Source organism: Lingula anatina, chromosome 1 (genome assembly GCF_051362555.1).
Source record: "Lingula anatina isolate TDL-2025a chromosome 1, LinAna3.0, whole genome shotgun sequence".
NCBI lineage: Eukaryota > Metazoa > Brachiopoda > Lingulata > Lingulida > Lingulidae > Lingula > Lingula anatina.
In genome coordinates, this window is record NC_141767.1 from 35,883,995 (window position 1) to 35,909,346 (window position 25,352).

The 25,352-nt window shown below is 36.7% G+C and overlaps 2 protein-coding genes across 16 annotated transcripts in view; one reads left to right on the plus strand and one right to left on the minus strand.

Moving 5' to 3' along the window:
* Positions 1-64: 64 nt before the first annotated feature.
* LOC106156661 (uncharacterized) lies at positions 65-18,240 on the plus strand. Of its 2 annotated transcripts, none has more exons than XM_087003408.1 (20): positions 65-599; positions 3,372-3,419; positions 3,711-3,761; positions 4,111-4,430; positions 4,785-4,953; positions 5,601-5,687; positions 5,962-6,698; positions 7,065-7,230; positions 7,630-8,573; positions 8,927-9,080; positions 9,277-9,344; positions 9,586-9,636; positions 12,148-12,183; positions 12,519-12,602; positions 12,974-13,099; positions 13,802-13,981; positions 15,192-15,304; positions 15,559-15,709; positions 16,165-16,307; positions 16,432-18,240. In XM_087003408.1, the coding sequence occupies exons 1-20, from the start codon at positions 554-556 to the stop codon at positions 17,810-17,812; spliced, it is 5,055 nt and encodes a 1,684-aa protein (XP_086859534.1). In that variant the 5' UTR covers positions 65-553; the 3' UTR covers positions 17,813-18,240. The 2 variants fall into 2 exon arrangements, with proteins under 2 accessions (XP_086859534.1, XP_086859538.1); XM_087003412.1 differs by having other exon boundaries at positions 66-194.
* Positions 18,241-19,939: 1,699 nt separating this feature from the next.
* The window catches only part of LOC106156664 (uncharacterized), a 35,503-nt gene continuing 30,090 nt past the window's right edge, over positions 19,940-25,352 (minus strand). For all 14 annotated transcript variants that reach the window (XM_013532015.3, XM_087003484.1, XM_013532036.3 and 11 more), the window contains one exon: positions 19,940-24,871. In XM_013532015.3, the coding sequence (XP_013387469.2) occupies positions 21,218-24,871 (3,654 nt within the window). In that variant the 3' untranslated portion in view covers positions 19,940-21,217. The remainder of the gene's footprint in view (positions 24,872-25,352) is intronic.

Sequence of the window (25,352 nt, forward strand, 5' to 3'; positions counted from 1 at the left end):
TTATTTACTTATGTTCTTATCTTTCAGGAAACAGTTACGTTGAAAGGAACTGGTGAGGGGAATTTTCCCTAAATGATTGGACTATGCGCAAAGACCTATAGAAATGGGAGTGCCAATAAACACGATGGTGTCAGCAAAATTTTTATTTTGATTTGGATTACATTATTTTCTAGAAAAAGATCGTATTTCATCTCGTGAGTACAGAGATTTTGTACCATTAGAAATACTTGTATAGGATTTTAACTGTTTGGTCTTTGCCCAAATACAATAGCATCCATCAATGTCAGCCTTTGGAAAATTGAATAGATAATAGAGCATAGACTTTTAGACGTGCAAAAATGAAGAGCAGACAGCGCCTTTTTAACACCCAGGGATCTGTTAGACTGACATTCAATATAATACCATAGAGTTTATTTACCATTGCTTCTAAATACGATCACCAAAATTTTATCAATCTATTTATAGAACACATTACTGAGCAAAATCTAAATATTTACTTAGCATTATAGTCCATGTGATGTCAAGTTAGGCGATACTGATAGGCAAGACCAAGATGACTCTCCGTGGTGGATTAAGGAAACAAAAGAGCAGTAGATGTGGTAATTGTTGTTTTAAACTAGAAGATGCAAATTTTGATAAAAGTATTTATTAATAGATTTTGTTACAATAGACAGGAGTTTTCATCAATAATGTGACAGGTGCTTATTTACTTGAATATAATACCAACGTTGAGGACAATACTTGCTGTTACAGTTGTACAGCAGGCATTTGTGCCCTTAGTTGCCACTGAATTCATGTAAATTTTAATTGTTTGTCTTTGCCCAGATCCTCTATATAAATTTTTTGAAAAATTGAAAAGATTGCATAAAGCATAAGCTTCAGGGAATGAAAGGGTGGAGAAAAAAAGCAGATCATTCTTTAATTCTGTGAATTCATGGTTCTGATTTAAATTGTATATAATCATCAAGTTAATATTTATGACAGTAATAAAAATGCCACCTAATAAGAAAGCCTTATTTGCCTTGGTCCCCAGTAAAGGTCACTAAAAATTTACCAATCTATTTATAAAATGGGTGGAGTAGAATAACCCCACAAAACAACAAAAGTGGGCATAAAAGTGTTCAGTGGAACGTGAAGTTATAGCATTGGCCAGGTGACTTTAAAAAAGAGATGAAGGAAACTCAAAAAACAATAGATATGATAATTTGTGTGTTTAATAGTTAAGAAAACGTTAACCTTAAACTAGATAGGCCCCCAAAATCAAAGATAAAAATCCCCAAATATAATCTAAATTCAGAAATGTTTGCATTAACAAGGAAGTAAGTGAATAACACAAAGAAAAAAAAACAAAATAGTTATTGTCAATTTAGTTCAAGTCACAAAGTTATTTATGTCTCATGAAAATAGGTCAGGAATACATGTTTTTACGATTAACTAGGGTGGGAAAGTTTTGCAATATCCCACTGAAAGCTGAAACAGAGAAGTCCTAAGAAAATGGACAGAGGTTATTGAATATGATAAAAATGAAGGCACTGTGCTTCAACAAGTATTTAAATCTTCCATATCTGGGGGACTTGTAATACCCATGCAAAATTATCCTGCTTACTGAAACGTGAAAAGCTAATAACTATTTACTTCTCTGACTTAATTAAGATGCTCTATCAGTTGTAATGCCCTAAGTAAGTGAACCCAAGTAGTAGATATGTGTGAAGGGGGGGGGTGATATAAGACCACAAATTTTCTTCAGAAGACTTAAAGACAGAGCTATAAATGTGAAACTTAATGATAAGTAAACAGTAGGTGTAAATGGTAACTTCAGTGATAACAAAAATGAATAGTTGATGAGGAAAGGAGGGTTGATTTTTGGATTGAGTTGGATTATAATGATGTGCACTTCAGTCTGAGCAAGATACTCTACCTTGCTAAGGTATCTACCCTGAACAGTGAAACGTCTGACGAGGAATATGTTAGAAGTGGGAAACTAAAAGTAGGTAACTGAATCGGCATAACATGTGCCCATGCGATATCTATTAAATTTCGGGACATTGTGTCCGCCTATGTCATCAGGTGACTGGAGATTCTACACGCAAGGACCCTTAATTTCTTTGTGCAGTCGCAGTGACCGCTATCGGAGAAAACAAGCGACTCTTGGATAAAGAACATATTGTCAACTGCAACTGCTAAATAGCTAGAGAAACTAAAACTTACCGCATTCATGTAACAGTCAGCAATTGTACTGTTGATCCTTGCTTGAAGTTGTGCAGAATCTGTCACTGTACGCTTCAACAGATCGAGTGAACTGCTGGAAAGTTCTCATAGAGGTAAAATGAAATTTTTTGAACTGAAGATTTCAGTTGCAGATTTGAGATAACTTGTAGCTCAATTGTATCATGCTCGTGAACAGAATGAATCAAGCAAAATGAGGCCAGGCAGTGATGCCCCATGGTATAAGTAGCAACATGTGCCTCTAAGGAGATTACCCCTCTAAGGCACAATTGAGCATGAGCAGAATGCACATGTGCTTTAATAAGCTCTCTGGAGATTGTTGTCGCCATAAAATGTTGTTTGACTACGCCAAACTTTCCTTTCTTAACCTTTTTTTTCAATTTGAAAGTACAGACTTTTCAAATAGCACCTGCGTCTGTCATAGTCATTGCCATTGGCAAGCACTTTCAGAGACAACATGCTGTGTGGAAAACTGTTTTACCTTCTGTGTTCAAACTTACAGAACTGATGGATATTTATTAATATCAGATTAAGTTTGAAAATCAGCTTGATAGGACCAATTTTACAAAAGTTATTATTTTTTTCTTTGCTTTTACTAGCATGTATCCATACAGATAACTAATTAAATGAAAAATCGTCTTGTTTAAAACTTACAGGAGTGATCAATACAGGTCCAGTTTGAAAACCAACCTGATCAGATTACTTCTCTTGAAGTTATGCATTTTTTTTTGGGGGGGGGGATGTTCATATTTCACAGATTGGCATTTTCAAGGTGTGACTTTTAGCTTCCATCTTGGACATAATAACATAATTTTGTCCATGCTTCCATGGACATGAGGACCTTTGCTAGTCACTTTTTCTAAATATATATGTTAACTGCTATGCATAATTAAAAATTGGTGGTGATTATGCTGTTAAGCATTATGCAATATTACATCAAAATTGACAAAAAAAAATTTTTGGGGCACTGCCACCATATTTACCATGTTGCTTATGATTCTCAGACTTACAAAAAAGATTCACAGGACTGAAAAAAGTATGTGTAATTCAAGGTCTATCATCAATATTACTTAATGTTTAATAATATTTAATGAATTTTCATGAAAAATTAAATCTTGCAAACGTGGACAATTTTTTCTTAAAAGGAACCAAGAAGCGTTCCACCAATGGAAGAGGCTGTCACACTCCAGAAGGTATGAATTAAACACCTATATAAATGGGGATGATTAATATGTATAGAACATATCATATTTAAGACCATCTCATTAGAAAGCTAAAAGATGCAGAATAAAAGAGTAGAAAAATAAGATATTTTGCACTAGGCATGTTTTTTGGCAGTTAAATGTACGTAGTTGCAGCTTTGCCTTTCATATTATCCCACCAAATAAACTTAAATTTCTGTCTAACAAGAGGATTTGATCAGATTAGACCATTGATTTTTATATAGATGGTATTTTTCTTCTTATTATTTTACATTATTTTAGTTGGTAACAGGAGTGGTTCCATGAGGGGATTTCAAGTTTTATCCCAAAATGGTAAGGCATGCTATAGAAATTAATAGAACATAAAGAATTGAAAGGATAGTGAAACTTTTCAGAAGTCAAGCAAAATAAACAACAATTTAACAAAATGTATATTTTTAATGCATGACTCTGAAATATTTAGTATAATATTAAGTGAAGGCATCATTCATGTATCTTTTTTATATGGAGAATTTATTATTATTATTATTATCGACCTGGCACCCCAAGAAGGGTTAGATAAACAGCATAATCAAATAGAACTTCTTACTTATAATATTAGTCATATAGATAAATATGAGGAATAAAAATAATGTTTGAAGCATCTTACATACTGCAAATTTGCATATTTCTTCTTTCATAGCATACGCAGGATTCAAATATGATTTGTTCATCTGTTACACTGAAGAAGATGATGACATGGTAGACCATAAGCTGATAAGTTTCTTAGATCAGGAACGCTCTGGCGGTGGACAAAATACATGCACATATGAAAAGAAAAATTTCTTGCCAGGAAGACATAATGTTGAAAATGTGTGCCAAGCCATGAAAGAAAGCCGCAAGACATTACTGGTCCTGACCTCCAATTTTGTGAAGACAGAATGGTGTAAATATGTTGCAGGGTACAGGTTTGAAGAGGAATTCAAGAATCGTATACTCATTGTTCAGCTGGAGGAGTGTAATGTAAATATAAATATATAAAATTACCTTGATTTTTTAATATCTTAATTACTTTTTGTCATAGGGACTATTACTAGTCCTGAGCCTGTTTTACAATACATTTAATATTAGCCAACAGAATTTTGCTTCCTATTTTGATTGATAGCTAGTCTCACTTTAAATTAAGTGCTGAATTGGTCACCAAAAATAAACCATCTTGAGACTGTCCAGGAACACAAACAGAAGCAACTTTAATGTTTCTCTACATTTTTGTCAGACAGATTCACATGGGCCATAAACTTTCATTGTGAGGCAATTTTGTTTTATATCAGAAATGCTTTATAATATAGAAACATTGATTTCTGTGTATATTTTAAGATTTCCAAACGCCTTAGACAGTATATCCACGGGGTTGAGATCCTGAAATATGGTGAACCACCAGGAGATTTTTATCGAACCCTTCAATTTTTTATTGACCATGATATTGATACAAGTACATCATCTTCATTTGGCAGACATCTACACATGGAAGGCAAAAAATATGACAGTATGTATTAAACATTGTAATATTTTTAATATTATAATTTCTCATATTGCTGTTTTTATTGCGCCCATCCCGCCCGTACTTAAAGCTATGAACAACATTTTTATACCCCCCTTTGATCATATGGCGGGACGATATATATTGCTTTGCAATTGTCGTTCGATCAATTCATCGGTCCCTCAGTCCAACCAACAAGGAAAGAATGATTATGTCTATATTCCTCATATTTGGGAGGAAGGTTTGTCATCATGGGTAGATAACTTCTATTATTTTTGAGGTCAGTAAGCAAAATGTCAAGGTCACAATGATCTTAAGCACAAAAAAAACTTAACTGACCAATAAATTGATTGTAAGATTTTGCCTATATATGGTCCTTATATTGGGTAGGGAGGTTTGTCATCACATTTATATGAACACTATCAATTTGGAGGTTTGTAGTCAAAATTCAAGGTCACAGTCATGTTCAACACAAAAAATTTGTCTGACTATAATAAATATAGCGAATAATGTGGCAAATTGGACTGCATGTGTGTTTGACTAACACCTTTTTTTCTAACCATGCATGTGCCAATAAGCCCTAGTCCCTTCCCCTTCATAATGTAAAATTCTGAATACATTATTAGTTATTTCTGCTATAAACCATTTTACAGCTGGAACTGAACCAAACAATGATTATTATGGTGAGCAGTTCAAAGCAGCTTTGTCAGATGCAAACTATTGCAGCCAAAATAATACAGGTACTTATACAGCTACTAGTTTGATACAGTTTTGTAAACAGTACAGTTTTTAGGTGGTCATTTATAAATGGATATTATTTTGCTGCAAATACTAGTAAGTTGATGAGTGGTTTGCATTCCCTGAGCCTTCTCAAGTAAGTATCATTGAAGTAGGTCTTATTTTTTGTATAAGCATGTTGGAAATTTTGTGAAGCAAGTCTTCTTTCTGCCTCTGTTATGCATCTAGCTAGAAAAATTGCTCAAATACTGACTAACCATGCTGTTTTTCTTGCAGATTTGGTAGATAAAGCTGTTGCAGAAGGAAGTTTATGTAGCTTCAATAAAGATCCAGAGTCATACGTGGAAAGAATGAATAAGATGGTGGAAAACAGCCCAAACTATTTACTCCATAAAAAATCCTTAAGAAAAGCAATGCTTTCACAAAACTTAAACTGGGATATTCTGGCTGTTATTAGCTGTATTAAAGATGCAGATTTAAAGGAAATAGCTTTGAAAAAATTGGAAGGAGTTCTGCTGGAAAATGATCCTCTTTCTGATGAGCAGGCAAATGACAGGCTACTTGAGGCTGCTGTCAAAATTGAGCTTTCTTTGTTTTCTGAAACAAACAGTAACTTTCTGACAAAACGATTGTCAGTTTATGGATGTCTATTGACATGCATTCTTTTGCATGTATGGGAGCAGCATATCTATCCACCTAGTCATTGGTTGTCTAGGCTAGGTGAAAAAGTTCTGCCATTTTTAGAGGATGCCAAACGAAGTAAGAGTGCTAGGAACAAAAGACAAAAATACACAATTGATTTTTGTCTATTCATCATACGCAGTTTGAGGTTTGACAGTGGGCCTGAAATGCAGAACCAGTGGAAAGTATTCCACAAATTTGTAACATCTGATGATATTTCCCACCATACCATTAATTGGGAAGATGTTCTTGGGACACGTCTGATGAATAAAAACTCAGAGTGTTGGTTTTATTTCATTAAGGTGATTCTCCAGGCCTTCACAGGACTCCAGGTATATGTTATATTTTAATTCAGATGGGGGGATGGGGGATATCTGGATATACATATAGAAGTAATTGAGGATCACTAGTCTTAGAGTAAAAAGTTTGTTTAAAGTCTGTATTGGGTTGAATTTTCATGGCAATCAAGAAAGATGGATGCCCGACTGTCTCTCATCATAATTTTTAGACTAATGCACCATCAGACAACTGAAAATGTACACCAATAACCTCAAATAGTTCTTTTCTTCTTTTGCAAAAATTTCAGTCATGAACAGCATAGATTTGCATTCATTAGAGCATTTGCTAGCATAGTTTAAAATTTTTGTCATTCATGTTAATTTTGATGTTAATTTTAGTTGGATTTTTTATGCACATAGGCAAGAAAAAAAGTACAGGAGACGAGAAAAAGAAGCTTTGCATGCCTTCCCCTTCATGCAATGGCATACATGCTGAAAAAGTTCAAGCCCAACTGCTTGTACCATGAAGAAACTATTCTTCAGTGTGCTCATATTTTGAGTAGGATGGCATGCCAGCCAAAAAATGGTCAGTTTATCATTAAAAAGAGAAATTCTGTATTGCTTATATGAATTTTTTTCATTTTCACATTAGACTTTTTTCTATATTTTATATCAGTTGGTCATTCCTGGTGTTACTTTTCATTGGTTGGAAATTATAAAACAGTTGTGTTATTTTCAGATCTATATGAAAATGACAAATAATTACATTAATACTTTTAAAGGGGTTAAGTTTAGAGCTTTTGTTCTATTTATGAGTAGAAATAATTCAGATAATGCCAATTTCATCAATATGTTTTTTTATAATTTTGATATTTCAACTTTTTTCTTGGATACGGAGTCATTTAATTTCAAAGGATATGTTTGAACATATCAATCTTGAATCAATTTCATATCAATAGGCAGTATTGATTTTTTCTATCTCCAGAAATGGCACAGTCTGTGGTGTTTGGCTGTACAGAAGCAGGTTCCCCAGATAATGGTCTTAGGCATCTGTTTGATACTGTCCAAGGGAATAAGTCCTTCAAAGAAGCTCTTTCAGAAGTCATTAGACCCATCTTATCTACATCAGAAGATCAAACAATCAAAACTGTACTGCTTGAAAAAATTTTACCAAGAGATTGCAGTACAGAAGAAAAGAGGAAAGATTTAGTGATGACCGCAATTGTCGAAAAATTAACTGAGCATTACACCCTTATGGGTCAAAGTTTGGCAATTGACTTGAAGCCACAGTTGAGTCAAGCACAAAATGATATATTTCGCCTTGATGGAAAATTAAATGGAAACCCAGTGACAGCTGTTATTTTGAATACATTTAAATGTGGTGATGTTTCTCAGATTAAAAAGGAGGAAAAGCTGATCAAGAAACTTACACACAAGAACATCCCTAAATTGGTGGAAAAGATGGAGGGAGATGGAATTCCATTCCATTTTATCACTGAAAGAGCAAAGGGAGAAAATCTCCAGACCTTTCTTTTGCAGAAACGCAAAGATCCAGATTCATTTCCCTTGCCTGATCGCATGAAACTGGCAACAGGGCTCTGTGAAACACTTCACTATACCACACATTCAGAGTGTGTACTTAGAAACCTTTCTGCCCAGACCATCATGATAATGAAAGACGCCCGGAGGCAATATCAGCCTAAAATTGTAAACTTTCAGCAAGCTTTAACAGTGCAAGGAGGAACGCTTGCACCAGGAACCATGAGAGACAAAATACCCGTGAGATGTTCTGCGCCAGAAGCTTTCCTAAAAAATGAATTTTCAGAGAAAACAGAGGTGTACATGTTTGGATGTCTGTTGCTTGAGATTTTCACTTTAGGTAGCCCAGCCTTTCAGGAACTTGCTAAGCCAGAGGATGTTCAGATAATGGTTTGTATTATTTTTTATATAAAGTTCTGTAGAGAGTATTGGGGGGTGTCTGTTAATACCCCCTTATTGGCCCAGCTTGAGAAATGCCATAGTATCTATAGATGAAGTTTTGATTAAGATCACAGCTATTCCAAACAAAAGGCCATCCTTGTTACCTCCCTTGAATTTATATTTGTTGTAAATGTGTAGAACATATGACAGAACTGTACTATCCCTGATGAGTTTAAACCTGTTAATCTTATGTTTATTTAAATGTGTTTCTGGAAGTGACTAGCATAATGTGATTATCTTGTACTATATGTATTTATATTTTTTATTCAATTTTATTTTATGTTTCATCTACATTTGCACAGGTTGGCTGCATTGATTACAAAGTAAAGAAACCCCAGTGTATTCCAAGTGATATTTTCAATGTAATTTTGGCATGTCTCTCAAGGGCACCTGATAAAAGGCCTTCTTTTGGGGCCATACGCAGTTCATTGCAGGATATACTAAACAAGGCAAAAGGTATATCAGCAAATACCATGTATACCATCTGATATGATATATTTTGTAAGGAGTAGCCATCCCAACTGTCACCAACCATATCTTTGCATGTTCATCCTTCAACAAATTAAAATACCTGCTTAATTATCAGAATTATCTCATTACAACTGTGTGTAAAGGAAATATCTTATCAGTTTTGATATACCCTTTTTTGCAGCTCAAAAACACCATGATCCAGAGGAGAACGGTTTCCCAAGGGTGCCCATGGCAGGGGATTTTCTCAAGGTATGTGCACTGTTTTGATATTTGTCTATATTATTGTTTTAAGGAGTTTGTCTGTTTTCTGTGAATAAGCTGATTTAATCATGAAAATATTGGTATTAATATCAAAAATTATCAATGAAAGTCACTGAATAGTTCTCAAGCCTACATGAATTTTTAATACAGATAATAGGAAATAAATTGGACTAGACATTTTACTTAATCATTTTGCAAAATATATTGGATATTATTTTGCATTTTATAGAGAACAGAGGAAATTGTGACAAAAGTAAGCAGTGCCATTAAAGAACACAAGGTAGTTATTACACCACTGTAATAATCATAAAAATTAAACAGAGTAGCCATCACTCCTTTACTGTGCACATCTTTTTCTTTTTGTCTGTAAATCAACAAGTTGCTGAATCAGAAACAAAATGGAAAACAGCGCATTATCCCTGGCAAAGGTTTAATGGTTGGCCAGCAATGTTGTTCATAACAAACTTATATAATGTTGACAGAAAAAAACTTTGTACTTTTTCAAATCTTCCATATGGCACAACCCCAATGCGCTGGCGGTACACATGGTTTCGGTCCCGTCTGGATCGTTCCGCCGGCTCTGCCGGCTCCGCCGGACGGCTACCGTTACCACTTCTCCTCGTAGACGGTAAGGGCCCCCGTACCCATCTCTTGGATTTAGGTCACCTATAATCTCAGCTCGTTCCACGTAAAATTTGGGCTTTGCCGGTATTGGGGTCTGGGTGTGGCACTCATTGCAATGCACCCTTGTCCAAAAATGGCAAAATTAAATGCTAATTATCTACCCTACGGAAGGGGTTATGGGAAAAATTTCTACAGGAGGCTTTCCAAAAGTCATATGTGTAGATTTCAAATATGCCCTTGGATTTGACCTTTGACCTTTACTTCAAGGTCAAACGGGCCAAAATTTTCAAAAAAATAATATTTTTTATGAAAAAAAATTTTTTTGCCCTGTTATTCAGACACCACACAGACTTAACCAATAATATAATTGGAAAGTGTTACCCTTCAGGTCATCTTTCATCTCCGTGAATTTGGGGTCAATCGGTGCATTTTCACTGGAGTAACGGCCATAAGATGCCGAAACTGAAAACTGTCTCTAATTCGGGAACCGTTAATGCTAGAGACCCATTCTTTTTTGCATTTTGTAGAGCATGTAAAGCCCAACACTGGAAGTGGTCTCCGTTTTTTTGTATTCCAAACGGTTTTCGAGTAACGCTATCAAAAAGTACATATTGGTGGTGAAAGCAAAATGTGCAGTACGGTATAGTCAGGTGGCTAAGTCCAAATTTTATCCAGAATTGTGCAATAGATGATAAAAGCATGAAACTTTCCCCGATGAATAACCATTGGGTGTTCATCTATTTTGGATCAGGGGGTTGACAAACACCCAATGGTCATTCATCGTGGAAAATTTCATGCTGTTATCATCTTTTGCACAATTCTGGATAAAATTTGGACTGAGCCGCCTGACTACTTTTCACCATGAACTAACCTTTGCAAATTTTGTTTCCCTTTTATCTCCAAAACTGGCAGAGATAGGTCCATAGTTACTATTGAACTTGAATGGGAAGTCATATACTGGCAATCTAAATGTGACCTTGAAATTGACCTTTGACCTACTTTTCACCATGAACTGAATTTTGCAAATTTTGCTTCCCTTTTATCTCCCAAACTGGCAGAGATAGGTCCATAGTTACTATTGAACTTGAATGGGAAGTCATATACTGGCAATCTAAATGTGACCTTGAAATTGACCTTTGACCTACTTTTTACCATGAACTGAACTCTGCAAATTTTGCTGCCCTTTAATCTCCAAAACTGGCAGAGATAGGTCCATAGTTACTATTGAACTTTAATAGGAAGTCATATACTGGCAATCCAAATGTGACCTTGAAATTGACATTTGACCTGCTTTTCACCATGAACTGAACTTTGCAAATTTTGCTGCCCTTTTATCTCCAAAACTGGCAGAGATAGGTCCATAGTTACTATTGAACTTTAATAGGAAGTCATATACTGGCAATCCAAATGTGACCTTGAAATTGACCTTTGACCTACTTTTCACCATGAACTGAACTTTGCAAATTTTGCTTCCCTTTTATCTCCAAAACTGGCAGAGATAGGTCCATAGTTTCTATTGAACTTGAATAGGAAGTCATATACTGGCAATCTTAATGTGACCTTGAAATTGACCTTTGACCTACTTTTCACCATGAACTGAACTTTGCAAATTTTGCTTCCCTTTTATCTCCCAAACTGGCAGAGATAGGTCCAAAGTTACTTTTGAAGTTGAATAGGAAGTCATATACTGGCAATCTTACTGTGAAATTGACCTTTCACCTACCTTTTGATGAACTTTTGATATATTTTTTTGCATATTTTGAAAATTCTTGTTGATTGCATTTTTACAACTTGTCAAGCAAAAGACTGGTGGCTGTGTCCCTTATTTTGTGTATGTGGGGGTCTATATGAATGCGCTTGCTCCAGCTGGTGGTACAATATTCGGAGGCGGTATCGCCTCTCTGATCCTCTAGTTAAAAAAACTGAAATCTCTTTGCTCTTACATATGGTTATGTGTGTTTTTGTATTTATAAATATTTTTTTGCATGTTGGAACATTTGAAATGTCAGTTCCTTTTCAACTTGTCAGAGGTGATTGTATTAGCAAGACAAGGAGTAAAAATAGAAGCACAATTCAGATGAAAAGTAATGAAATTTGCAAAAGAAATGAAAATTCATTTTGACAATTTTCAAGTAGTTTTGAAATGGAAACACTTGTATCATTACAGAAATGGATGAAGGGGCGCTTTGCTGCAAACTTGAAAGTAAGTATGTTTTGTTTCAGGTACTCTCCACGAGATTTACCCACCAAAATGAATTTCCCTAAAGAACAGGACCATTTTTTGCCTATATTCAAATATCATTGCTTGACCTGTCCCTTTCACTTATATTTAAGGCCTTATGCCATTTTTAATATAATGATTTAGATCTAAATGACTGCCCAGTCATTAAGATTAACATGTGCTTTTGGCATTCATGGGCATGGATATCAACTGCGTAATGAAGAATAAGTTTACTCAGAAAGGACTTTGTTTAAGCATTTTCCTACTGAACTAGGAATTAACACCTAAAATATGTACAAGATCTGTTTCTTTCCTAGGTCACAACATTTCCAACACCACAAAAATCAGTGGAGAGGTGTTTGCTGGAATGTAAGAAAAGAGCAAAACTAGTGCCCGGAAAGGTAAAAAACTTAACACTAAATAGATGCGGTATATATGATAAAATCCAAACAGTGTGCTGTGTAATTTAATGTTTTTTATTCATTCCATAAATAGTAAAACATGATTTGACTGATAAGAATCTCTTAGTCTGAAAAGTCTCAGAAAACTCTTGCTCTAATTTGAAAAATTGAGCAATATGTTTCTGCCCAAAAATGAAATTTGTAGATAATGGAAAAATTAATTTTACACCAGTCTTCTGAACAAGCAACTTGAAATAGTAATATTTTTACTAGTTTTATGCAAAGTTTACTGACCAGTAGCAAAGTGCACCCTTTATATATGTTTCCTCCAGTATTATTTGCAAAATCACCAAAGATTATATTTTTTACAGGGCCTGAGAGAACACCTACCACCAGACCCAACGCTCGTTAAAGTTCTGAGGAGCTTAGTCAGCTTTGGAAATGAAAACAGAAATCTGGCAGCCATTTCTTTCCCAACAGATGGAGATCTGTTATATGTATGTGTATGGGATGGTCAATTTCATTTCATGATGTTTTTTCATCTAAGTTACATTTTGTGTCATTTTGTTGTAATGTTTTACCCTTCCCTGCATTATATTGTTAATCTTAATAATCTATTAATTTGAAAAGTATTTTTCATGTACCAACACAATGTGTTTGTACATATACCCATCACATTAATTCATCTGCTCTTTAAGTTATGGCCTTTTTTTGTAAAATGTTCATTTTTCACACTATTGGCGTTTTCAAGGCGTGACTTTGAAATTCCATGGTTCTGAAGCTCTTTGCTATTACATTTTCTTACATACATGTTACCTGATGTGCAAATTAAAATTTGGTGTTGATTTTGCTGTTAAACATTATGTGATATGGCATCTAAATTGACCAAAACCCTGTTCTGTACACTTTAAATGTTATTTTCTGCATTGTGTCTGTATATTTGACAGTTTTGCTGCCTTGTTTCTGAAGAATATTATTTGACTTAAACAAAAAGTACAACAATTTTTTTTTTGTTCCCCTACCCCTAATTGATTAAGAAATGTCATGAAACTTTACATAAAAATATATTCTCTCATATTCTAATGGAAATTAATGTGTAGTATTGTTACTCATATTGAGAAAAATTTAGACTTTTCAATTTCTACACTAACTGAGAGCATACTTGTAAATTCTGTTCTCTTTTTGTTATGCATGAACAGGTAGAGATATCTACAGAAGCAAAGATGGACATTTTGGAATATATACGCGATAACAAAGTAGATGTTAATCAGATAATTGCATGGACATGTGACATTGGCGAAACTATGGATTTTCTTCTTGAGAAACGAGTCTTGCTTTGGGACATTCGACCAGAATGTATCTTCATGGAAAAACAGGAGGTTTGTAAATACATGTGTGTGTGTGTGTGTGTGTGTGTGTGTGTGTGTGTGTGTGTGTGTGTGTGTGTGTGTGTGTGTATGTGCACGCGCGTGTGTGCAAAATATGTAAGTGCATGTGTGCATATTTTAGTGTGTGTTTAGTCAATAACATCATAGATATAAAACTTAAATTTAACCAGTTCTTTTATTTTATGACTTGTTACAGTACAGCTGTATATATTATAAAGATAAATATAAAAATTATAGCTGCTAGAATATCAAATAAGCACAGTTCAAATCATGTGGCATGCTCAGAAGAAAGACAAGAGTTGGAATTGCTTCTACTCTAGATCTTTAATTTCTATCCTTTATTATTGATCAATAAATCTTTGACCATTTTAGTGGGTCAAGTTTGAGTGGTCATCTGGTGCACACTAGATACTCTGAAGGCTTGCTAGCCTCCTTATTCAAAGCACCCCCTGCTCTTGTGAGTTTGTTTGCTGTTGTGAATTTGTTTGCTGTTGTGAGTTTATTTGGTGTTGTGAGTTTGTTTGGTATTGTTTGTTTGGTTTTGTGAGTTTATTTGCTGTTGTGAGTTCCTTTGGTGTTGTGTGTTTGTTGTAAGTTTCATGTGTGTTGTTGTGTCGTCTGTTTGGTGTTGTGAAGATCTTGTGTGTTGTTTGATTGGTGTTATGAGTTTGTTTGGTGTTGTGAGTTTGGTGTTGTGAGTTTGTTTGGTATTGTTAGTTTGTTTGTTGTTACTTTGGTATTGTATTGTTTGTTTGGTGTTGTGAGTTTGGTATTGTGTTGTTTGTTTGGTGTTGTGAGTTCAGTTGGTGTTGTGAGTTTGTTTGGTGTTGTAAGTTTATTTGGTGTTGCTGTACGTGCTGTTTGTTAGGTGTTGTGTATTTGTTTTGTGTTGTTGTGTAGTTTGTTTTGTGTTGTGAGTTTCTTTGTTGTTACTTGTCCCTAGTGTTGTGACTTTTGTTTGGTGTTGTGACTTTCATGTGGTGTTGTACATAATCCATACAAGCTTCAGACATTATTTAAATCAATTTGTTTTAATGGATTTTTCCATTTTCTTTAACTAGCCTTTTATATTCTATATTCATATTGCAGAGTCTAGTTAACATTAGTGGATTTTAGATTTAAATAAATATTAACATTATTATCAATTTTATTAACATGATTTGAGATTGAATTGATCATATGTATGTCATTTTACTTAAAGAATCGTATGATCCCTAAAATTTCCAATTTTGGAAGATGTAAGCATCTGCATGCAGAGAATAATGCTGAAGGCAGTATCTCCGACCCAGGGGTGATCCCTGCAGATTTTGAGTGGTAAGTTCTCAAATAATGAAATAAATAAAAGTATAGTTACACAGGCATGCAAACAGACAGACGTCTTATTGAAACAATATTTATCACTTGCCTTTTTAAATCATGATGCAGAGATTTTGTTAAGGAGGGGGGTCAGGAAGCTTTGCTTGTGGTTGTATTAAGTTTTTGTTTTATATCATTTCTCTGATTGGCCACTTCTGAATTCAATATAGATGCAAAGGATTATTTTTTCAATAAAAGAATAATATTCTCAGGTATCCAATAGAAATTCTTCTGGATTTGGATCATCCATACATCTGTTGTAAAACTAGCAGCTACATGCTAGCAATGCTCTGCTGGCAAATGTTCAATGAAATGAGTCCAAAGGATAGAAGAAGGCCTTTTGGTTGTGAACATGTAGATGAAGTAAGTTTAATTTCAAACTTTCATAAACTTTTAGCAAACTTTTTAATGTAAGACATGTTAGCCCTAATCTCTACAATAAGTTTTTTTACTTACTTAATAGTCACTTGATGTTTTAACTTAAAAGTTTTTGTTATATTGAGTAATCAGTTACCTTTGCTATATAACTTTTAAATCAAGTGCTTGTAATGATAACTCTTCTTTTAATAAATATAGTAGTTTTCTTTAAGTTTGGAACATTCATCTGTGCACCCCATAGCCAAACATCAACTAGAGCAGCTTTGAAAGTCAAAGAATTTACAAAGCAATATCCATACCAACAAATGCATTTACTTGCATTGCCTTATGATTCTGATGTGGTGTGCAACTAGAAATATTATAAAACATTTTGTATATATAGCAGACATGTGTCATTCATGTGGCTCATTGCAGGTTTTTGTGTGTTCTCATTTTCTTAGGTGAAAGAACTGCTCCTGAAGAAAATCACACCAGAGCAGCCAACAGAATGTCCTGAGTGGTTATACCTTTGGATGAAAAAGGCCTGGAGAGATCTATCTGTCCGCCCTGCTTTGAAAACACTTATTGCTTGGTTAAAATCAAGGTAAAACATAAACAATAGCTCTATGCCTATGTCATTCAATGGCTTTGTTTCTTAGATATACATGTTCATGTGTGGTCAAATCCTTTGATAAAATATTGTATTTTTTTTTTTTGTATAATTTCAGAGAGAAGTTAGAAAATGAATATTTGAAGATATTTAAGAATGCAACAGTTTTGAATGCTGTGACACTTACAGCACAGAAGACTTGCACAGAAGATGGTAAAAATACACATGATTCCACTGATAGATGCCTAGAAGAGGCACCTGAATACTACTTGCAGGGTTTAATATGGTTTAAACCCACTATGGAAAACACAAATGCCTCTGAAAAATCCCTTCTTCAGACATATACATATGCATATTGCAAAACAGCTACTGGTGAAGGTCAACATACTGGATGGCAACCACCAAATTATTATAGTTTTGTTGCAAGTCATAAGGAAGATGATTGCTCACTAAGTGGCAAGTGTTATGTAGGTGAGACAAAAACATGTCAGAACAAAAATACTGTGTCCCAAATGTCAAATTTATCGAACCCAATAATGGAAAAGACTGTCCAGCACCATTACTTATCAATCCCAAGTTTTCCAAGACCAGAGTGTGAAAATGGAAATACACTTGGAAATCAACAGGAGGATGTTTATGAAGATATTGATACAGTTATGAACAATAACAAACAAACTGATCAGGAAGTTCCCATTTTGACTGACATACAGAAATCATTACATATCAATGACAGTCCATTGATGATGTGCGCAGATTGTGCTTGCACAAATGGAAATGGTGAATACAAGACAACAGCACCACGCAACAGCATGACTGTTAACACTTCCCTTCCATGCGATGTTGAAAATGCCAGTGCATCGCATCAGAAGACAGACATGGCTGTTGAGGAATTTTACAATGATGATTATGACTATGTGGATGAATCAACACAATATGAAAAATTACATGCAATTAATGGGGAGAACACACCTTCTGATGATGAAGAACCAATTTACACAGAGTTAATTATAGATCCTATAGAGGAAGAGAACACTGAAAGTGCTGGCAAGAATTTCAGCACCCAACCTCAGAACTTACAGGAATTCTCCACTGTGGATCAGGAGGCAAACGGAGATGTAGATGTTCATAGAAAGGAAATTTGGAACCCATGTGAAACTGTGTGGAAGCGTGGAGAAACAGTGAGGTGCCCTATACAGCGAGGCAGGCGGCCAAAATTTAAGGTAGACAGGACCAGAACAGAGGAACCAGGATGTTGTGATTATGTCAATCAAACTAGAAAACTAGATCAATCAACTACAGTCAACCAAGAAAAGAACAGTAAACCCTCTCAAAGTTTACCCAAGACCAGTCCAGAAACATTTGCAAATGACAGCTTAGGTGATGGAACCTCAAACAGTCTGAACAGCAATTTTTCTATTAGAGATACTGATACTGCAGATGATTACGATGATGTTTTCCCTGCAAACCTGAGTAAGCTATCACATCCAAGGACCAAATGATATACCATGTCATGATATGAAGGGTGATATTCACAGGTGATTGTTTCTTTATCCTTGTCTGCATGGATCAAGAAACATAGATCTTGACTGATAAGACCAGGCGAAGACTAATTGATTGGGCTGAACGGCACCCAGAGCTTACTGCATGCACCCTTGCTCTGATAGGTCATGACAAGTAATAAGAGTAAAAAATGTTGACGCAAATGAATAGCCTCACAAGAGACACTGGGTTCTGTAGTGTTTAAAAAATGCAAACATTGATGGAAAACTGGGAGGAGTGGCACCAAATATTTTGTGCTTCACGTTGGTGTCCGATGCCCCCCTCACAAGAGACACTGGGTTCTGTAGTGTTTAAAAAATGCAAACATTGATGGAAAACTGGGAGGAGTGGCACCAAATATTTTGTGCTTCACGTTGGTGTCCGATGCCCCCCCCCCCCCCCCCCCCCCCCCCCCCCGACTGGACTACACTCGACTCAGTTATCATAGGGCATTTCAGAAAAATTATTTATTGTAAACATTGATTGTATTGTTTTGGAACCAATGGGTAATTATGATAAAGATAATGAAATGCTATGAATTACCTTGCTCAATCAAAAGAAAGAAAATAAAAATATTTTATGATTAATGATGTTTTTGCATTCTAAAATTTTAAATATCTATATTTTAAATCCTTAAGGTGTGTCTAGAGTAAGTGTTACTGTTGTTATTGGGGCATCTTTTTCCACGCAGCAGTATTTACGCAGCATTTTGTATTATGAATCCAACTATAAATGCCATGAGAGAAAGCATTTGTCATAAGTTAGCAAAGCCACTTATGTTTAGTTCTTAATATGTACATTGCACTAGAATATAGCCATTGATATATTTTGTCACAATAAAGATTTTTAATTTTGTAGACATCTGATTTTGAAAATATTTATAGTTTACAAAAGAAAGTTTTGTGTGTACATGTATATAATATTATATGCTTAGGCTTGTGACGTATATGAAGTTTGAAGTTTCTAAATGAAGAAATGTACTATTTTAAATAGGTGTTATTATGCACAGTTTGATGTATTCTGATAATTTCTTACATATTGTCATCCATTGCCACAGAAAATGGACTTCACAAAAAGATTAAAGATGTGACAACATAACAACAGGATGTAAGTGAAGTTAACATATTTCAAGATGAAGGCTATAGGTTTCATAAGATCTATATATTTATATACATATTTCTATGTAGTTATATTTATGATTATTTATGTACTCTTGAGCTGCATTAATATTATTTATTTTATTGTTTATATTTATTCATTGACAGCATACCCTATACTTGTAGATGTCTGAAGATTGTGCAGTTTTTATGTTAATGAAACCACTGGTTACATCACCATAATGCATTACACTTTATATATATATATATATATATATATAACACGTATTTTTTTTTTTTTAGGAAAAACTGAGAAGAGTAAGTTCCTCTTACTTGACTCAGAATATTGGGCCTTCTCACCTACAAACATTTGCACACCATTTCTGTTTCACACATATGAAGTATTTGAGACTTTCAACAAAATTTTCATGATATTAGTAAAATTATATAGCAAAATTGTTTCCTTTAGTATGGTTTATATTTCTTTGTATTGAAGACTTTCAAAGTAAATGCCTTTAAAGATCAGCACCTACATCAACTGTACATTGCCTCACTTTCCATCAGTTGTCAGAAGACTGCCCCCAGAACCCATAATACAATACCATAGCTTTCCGCAAGGCAGATGTCTGAAGCCTATGCTCCTGTCACATTATAGCAATGTTCTTTTTCATATTAGTCAAATAAATTATTAAGACTTAACAGTAGGTTATGCAATTTAATGGACACTGCAGGGCATAAGATTTGTTATAGCCTTGAGTAATGTTCATATGGTTGTGAAACTATTTACGAAATGGTGAATTTCATTGCAACTTAAAATGAAATGTTAGCATTTATGCTGTTATAATGTACAAGTATGAATGTGATGCTTTTTATTCTTTATATTCCTTTGTTTAAAAACTTTTTACTGTTATTTTTTACATAAAACTTATTATTAAAGAGTTGCCACTTAACTGGCATTTTTACGGTTATGTAGGTAAAATAAAACACAGGTTTTACTTAAGTCTTTTTAATGGCTCTCATTGAAAACTTATAAAAATATTTGACAGCTGCTACTATGTACAATGTGATGAAACAACCCTGGTGATATGGTTACAAAGAAGGTTCTGTGCCAATCAAATGCTTTAAATATACAGTGGGAGTCTTAACAGTAAAACCAACCCAGGTCCTGTGTACAAATACTTCACATAAAATACTGTTGGTTAAACTGACTCTTGTGTCAGTACAAATGAAAAAAAAAGTGCATAGCCATATCAAAATGATTTACATTGAGTCTATACATTATTAAGAACTATACAACATTGTTTGAATTTAAAAAAAAATTAAAACAAATGAGAAATATGCATTTCTTTAATGTGTCACATGATCCTCATATTATCTCATCACATTCCTATTCAATATTAAAAATATATATATAAAACCTTAATTTTCCCCCTGGCTTGCAATGATCTCATATGTAACATAACGTTTCCACCTGAATTGAGTATTTCAATAAAAATAGACCACAGTTACAAGGTAATTTCATTTATGAGTACAAGCGGTTTGTGGCCACATGGTACAAATGTAGTCCACATCAGTTTTAGAACCTATGGACTAATATAATAACAAACATAAGTAACAACGCCTCAAAGTAGATTATTGCACACTTAAATAACAGTATGATGGAACAAGAACCTGATGAAATGGGAAAATGAATAGAAATTACACAAATAAAACACTTCACACAATGATGCTCAAATTTGAATTTAAAGCTGAATTTCAACTGTGGTCAAATCTTTTTTTTATCAAAAGGGCCATACAGTAGCATACAGAATTGTTTAACAAGACTGAATGCATTTAGAAAAAAATCTGCCCTTTAATCGTCAACTTACAATGTAAAAAAAAATCATCTCATTTTTATCTATATTCACAACATGGTTTTTCTTTGATTTGTGGTTATTGTTCACAGCTATGCTTTGTATCAACAAGAGTAAAGTACTGATACATGAAAATGAATTATTTGTTCTTTGTAAACCACCTCATAAATATATGGAAGTGTGCACTTCAGATCTGATATTAAAATTGCCCCTAAATATAACTAGAGACCAATCATAACCTCTGCCACAGTAGCTTTTTTAAATGCTTGTTTTGATATATGCTTAGGAACACAAATTTCTTGAATGATGCACAATATTGTAGAACTTAACAACCAGATTTAACCAAGAGCACAGCCTTAGTTCCCACTTTCCTTGAACAAAAGCTGATATCATCTACAGTGAAATCATCTGACCATCAAGGCATATTAGGCATCATATTCATGTATGGCTGATTGGGCATGTTACCTGCCATGTTTGGGGGAGGCATCTGGCGTGGACGATTTTGTGCATAAAGTTGCTGTTGGAACTGGTGAAAATTGGCATTGTTATAATTTGGATTCCCACCATTAGGTGGCCCTAGCATACCAAAGTCTTGTGATCCCATCCTTGGAGATGGACTCCAACCAGGGGGCATCCCTGAGGAGCCCCCTGGAGGACCTCCTGGCATCCCCATGGGCATCCCCGATCCTGGACCCATCCCACCAGGTCCTGCTAGAGGTGGGGAGTGCATCACTTGGTTTCCTGGTGGCATTCCCATGCCAGGCTGTGGTCCTGGACCATTGTGGCCAAAAGGTGGCATGTCACCCCCTGGCCCTGGGTTTCCAGGCATCATCCCCATCATCCCCATATGCTGACCTTGCATGGCTCTACCTCCTCCTCGGCTCATCAGAGGGAAGCCCTGGTCTTGGGGCCCATCTGGGAAATAACTGAGTTTAGAAGAAGGTACTTTAGAGTCCATGTTAGCCAGTGGATTAGAGAACCTCTGCATCATATCAAAATGCGGCTGGTCTGGTGTTGGCCCTCCTGGTGCACCTGCCCTGATATGTGCTGATGGATTGGACTGAGCAGGAGGGTTGGCAGGAAGGTACTGAATGGTATTGGGTGCCTTGGCTTGAATCTTCACATTAGCATTGCCCATACCCTGGGGAGGTGGACCTGGTGCCCTGTATCCTGGAGGTGTCTGTTGAGGTCTATCACCAGGTCCACCAGGAAAAGGCGGTCCCCTAGGCCCAGGGTAAGATCCCATGCTTTCGGGTTGACCTGGAAAATGACCTCCAGGTCCCTGGAAGTGACCACTGCTGTTCTGGGGCATTCCATTGGGAAATGACCCCATGACCATGCTGGCAGATTGGTGGTTGGTTGGTGGAAATCTGCCCATCATTCCCTGCTGGCCTCCGGGAAAGTTACCCATTCCTGGTGGAGAATCAAAGAACTGTCCTGGCCCCTGAGGTGTATGGGGAGGGCCTCCAGGGAAAGGCCCTGAATTTTGTCTGCCCATAGGCCCAAAATCTTGCCCTGAATCCATGAAAGGCCCACCAGCTGCTTCTGGAAAAGGCCTGTGAGTAGGATCACCTTCCATTGTGCTCATGAATGGATGCTTTTCTGATACTGACGTTGCTGTCATAGCAACACTACTGTGCGGCATTGTGGGTGCCATAGACATTGTCATTTGATTCATATCATTATTCATTTGCTGCACTTGCATAGTGGGATAGTTTCCAGGTGTAGTCACATTTTGAATGTTCAACTGTTGTATTGACATTGTTGCATTTACGTATGTATTGTTAACACTAGGAGTCTGTTGTGATGTGCCACAGCTTCCCTGTGGCATTTGTCCTTGGTTTAGATGATCTGGGAGGGGTGGGTGACCAGCAGTATTGGAGCTGGTGGACCCTCCCACACTTCCTCCCTGGTTAGTACTTGCACTCTCCTGAACACTAGTCATTTGACTCTGAATTTGAATGTTATGAAAAGGTCCACCCTGCATCATGTTTTGTTGCATTTGATTGGATAAATGTTCCACTCCTTTGGCGAGATTAGCAAGACTGGCAGAGGTGATGTTGGACATAGTGGACTTTGATGATGATGTGGTAGATGTGGATGTTGCACCAGCAGGACTGCTGCTGACCGGCGGAGGATCAAAGTGGGATAACCTACGACCACCAGATGTCACCGACCTAGGAGAGGATATTGCTTCTGATGCTGGCATTGGGCTTTGGATGGATTGTGCCTGGCTGCTCTGACCTGTACTTGATATAGGGCTTGGCAGTGGTGCAGCTGTGGACATTGTAGGTGTGCCTGGTAAAGAACCATGCCGTGACCTTTGACCGCCTTTGGAACTTTGCACTGGCCCTGACAGTGGGCTTGCTATAGACTGCAGTGGTGAGTGGATATTCTGGTTGTGAGGATACTGATCTGACCTTGCTTGTTTTTGTGCAGGAGAGTCTGGTGGACCCTGATAAGCAGTGTTCAATTGTTTGGTTATTGTTAACTCCTGGCCTTCATACTGATTCATATAATTCATTTGTTGCGGCGATGGAGTTGGTTGAAGATTTTTGTACAAATCTTCGAAATCATCCCTTTCTCTTTTCCTCTTGGTAGACTGGGCATAGCTTGGTGGTGGTTTTGGAGGACCACTGACACTGGAGACTGGAGGAGGAGATGTGATCCGGAACTGCTCTGGATTGCCTACTTTCCCTATCATCACATTAGCATTCTTGGGTGGATTCGGTTGCCTCATCATGGGACCCATACCAGGACCAAAGTTCTGCCCCATATTTCCCATCATTTCTAAAGAATTCCCAGGAGGGGGAGGTCCCTGAGGTCCAAACATCTGGTCAGGCATTGGGTGCCTGGGTACTATTCCTCCCGGACCAGGTCCTGGGAACATGAAGTGGCCTTGTCCATCAGGGCCAGGTGACATATGACCATGTGGGGAGGTTAATGCTGGCCCTCCAGGGTGTGGTGACATCATGGGTCCACCATGGTGAGGGGAAGGTACAGGGCCACTGTGGTGGGGAGATGGCATTGGCCCCCCTGGGTGTGGGGAAGGCATGGGTCCACCTGGATGTGGGGATGGCATTGGGCCACCAGGGACTTGTCCACCTGGCATCATACCTCCTGGCATAGGTCCACCTGGCATCATCCCTACAGCTGGGTCAGGAGACTGCATGGGGCCTCCTGGGAGAGCAGGGGATGAGGTAGGGGACAAGGGAGGCATTCCCTGTCTTCGCTGAGATATAGAACTGTAGTAAGATGGAGGAGGACCCTGGGCAGAGTTTGGAGGAAAATTCATCCCTGGTTGACCTGGTGGTCCTGGTTGTCCACCTGGCTGACCATACATCTCCTGCATTTGCATCTGCTGATACCTCCTCTTCTCCATATAGAACTGCTGCTGTAGCCTCATCCACTCTCTCTGTGCTGCTGCCTTGCTAGGCAGTCCCTCAGCATTTTGCATACTGACTGTCTGCTGTTGCATCATCATATTTTGCTGTGTTGTCATCATACCCTGCTGTTGACTCATCATAGATTGTTGTGACATCATACTCTGGTGAGAATACATAGCTCCTTGCATACCCTGCATGTTCTGTGCCTGCGATGAGGCTGCTGCATTACTTTGCTCTAAGCCAAGCATCTGCTGAATCTTCCGTAAACTGGCCAAGTGCTCTTCTCGCCTTTGCAGTTGCTCAGGGGTCAAGTTTTCATTGGGGACTTTGCTCTGAGACAAATTACTGTGCATATTAGCAAAGTTCTGATTGGCCTGTGCCATCTGTTGTAAACTACCCATGGCAGACTGTCCTCCCCAGGGTCCCATCCCAGGGCCTGAGCTTGGGGGACAAAAGTCTGGGTTTAAATATTCTCCACTCATACTCATATTATTTAAATTTGGTGGCCCAATAGGGCTAGAGTTATGAGGTTGCTGCATCCACTGTGAGTTGGGTGCCATACTGTTTGCTGGCAACATTGGATTGGATGACTGCATTGTACTGGGAGTTCCTCCCTGCATCTCTGCCATTGTGTATATAGGCATCCCTGATGGACCAAACTGGTTCATCTTCATTGGCATTTTCTGCAAATAAATATCAAGACATCCGTTTGTGTGAGGATTAGATAAAAAAAAAAGAGCAAACTGTATATGTAGGACAGCAATGAAAAGTTAAATGGGCCTCAATTTTCTGCTTAATGACTGTTCAATGTCATTTTAATGACTGAAAAAATTAACACTTGTCATTACATGACTTTAGTCTTTTACAAGGCTTCCAATTCATTCATTCATTCAATACCTCGTATCAGCAAAAACACAATCCATAACTTATACATGCTTTGGATTCTGTCTGCAATGTGTAGCCTATCCTTGTATCTTTAGACCAACCAGCAAACAAATGCACAAATGAATGGAATCTACCAAACAGAAACTCATTTTATGATCCATTCTAGTCCAAAATAACTTCTCAGGTGTATTATCCCCAATGGCACATATCCACTGATATATAGGCCACCAAAGAGATCATCTCTCCCCTTGCAGCTTCCATAGCAGTTAAAAGCAGGCA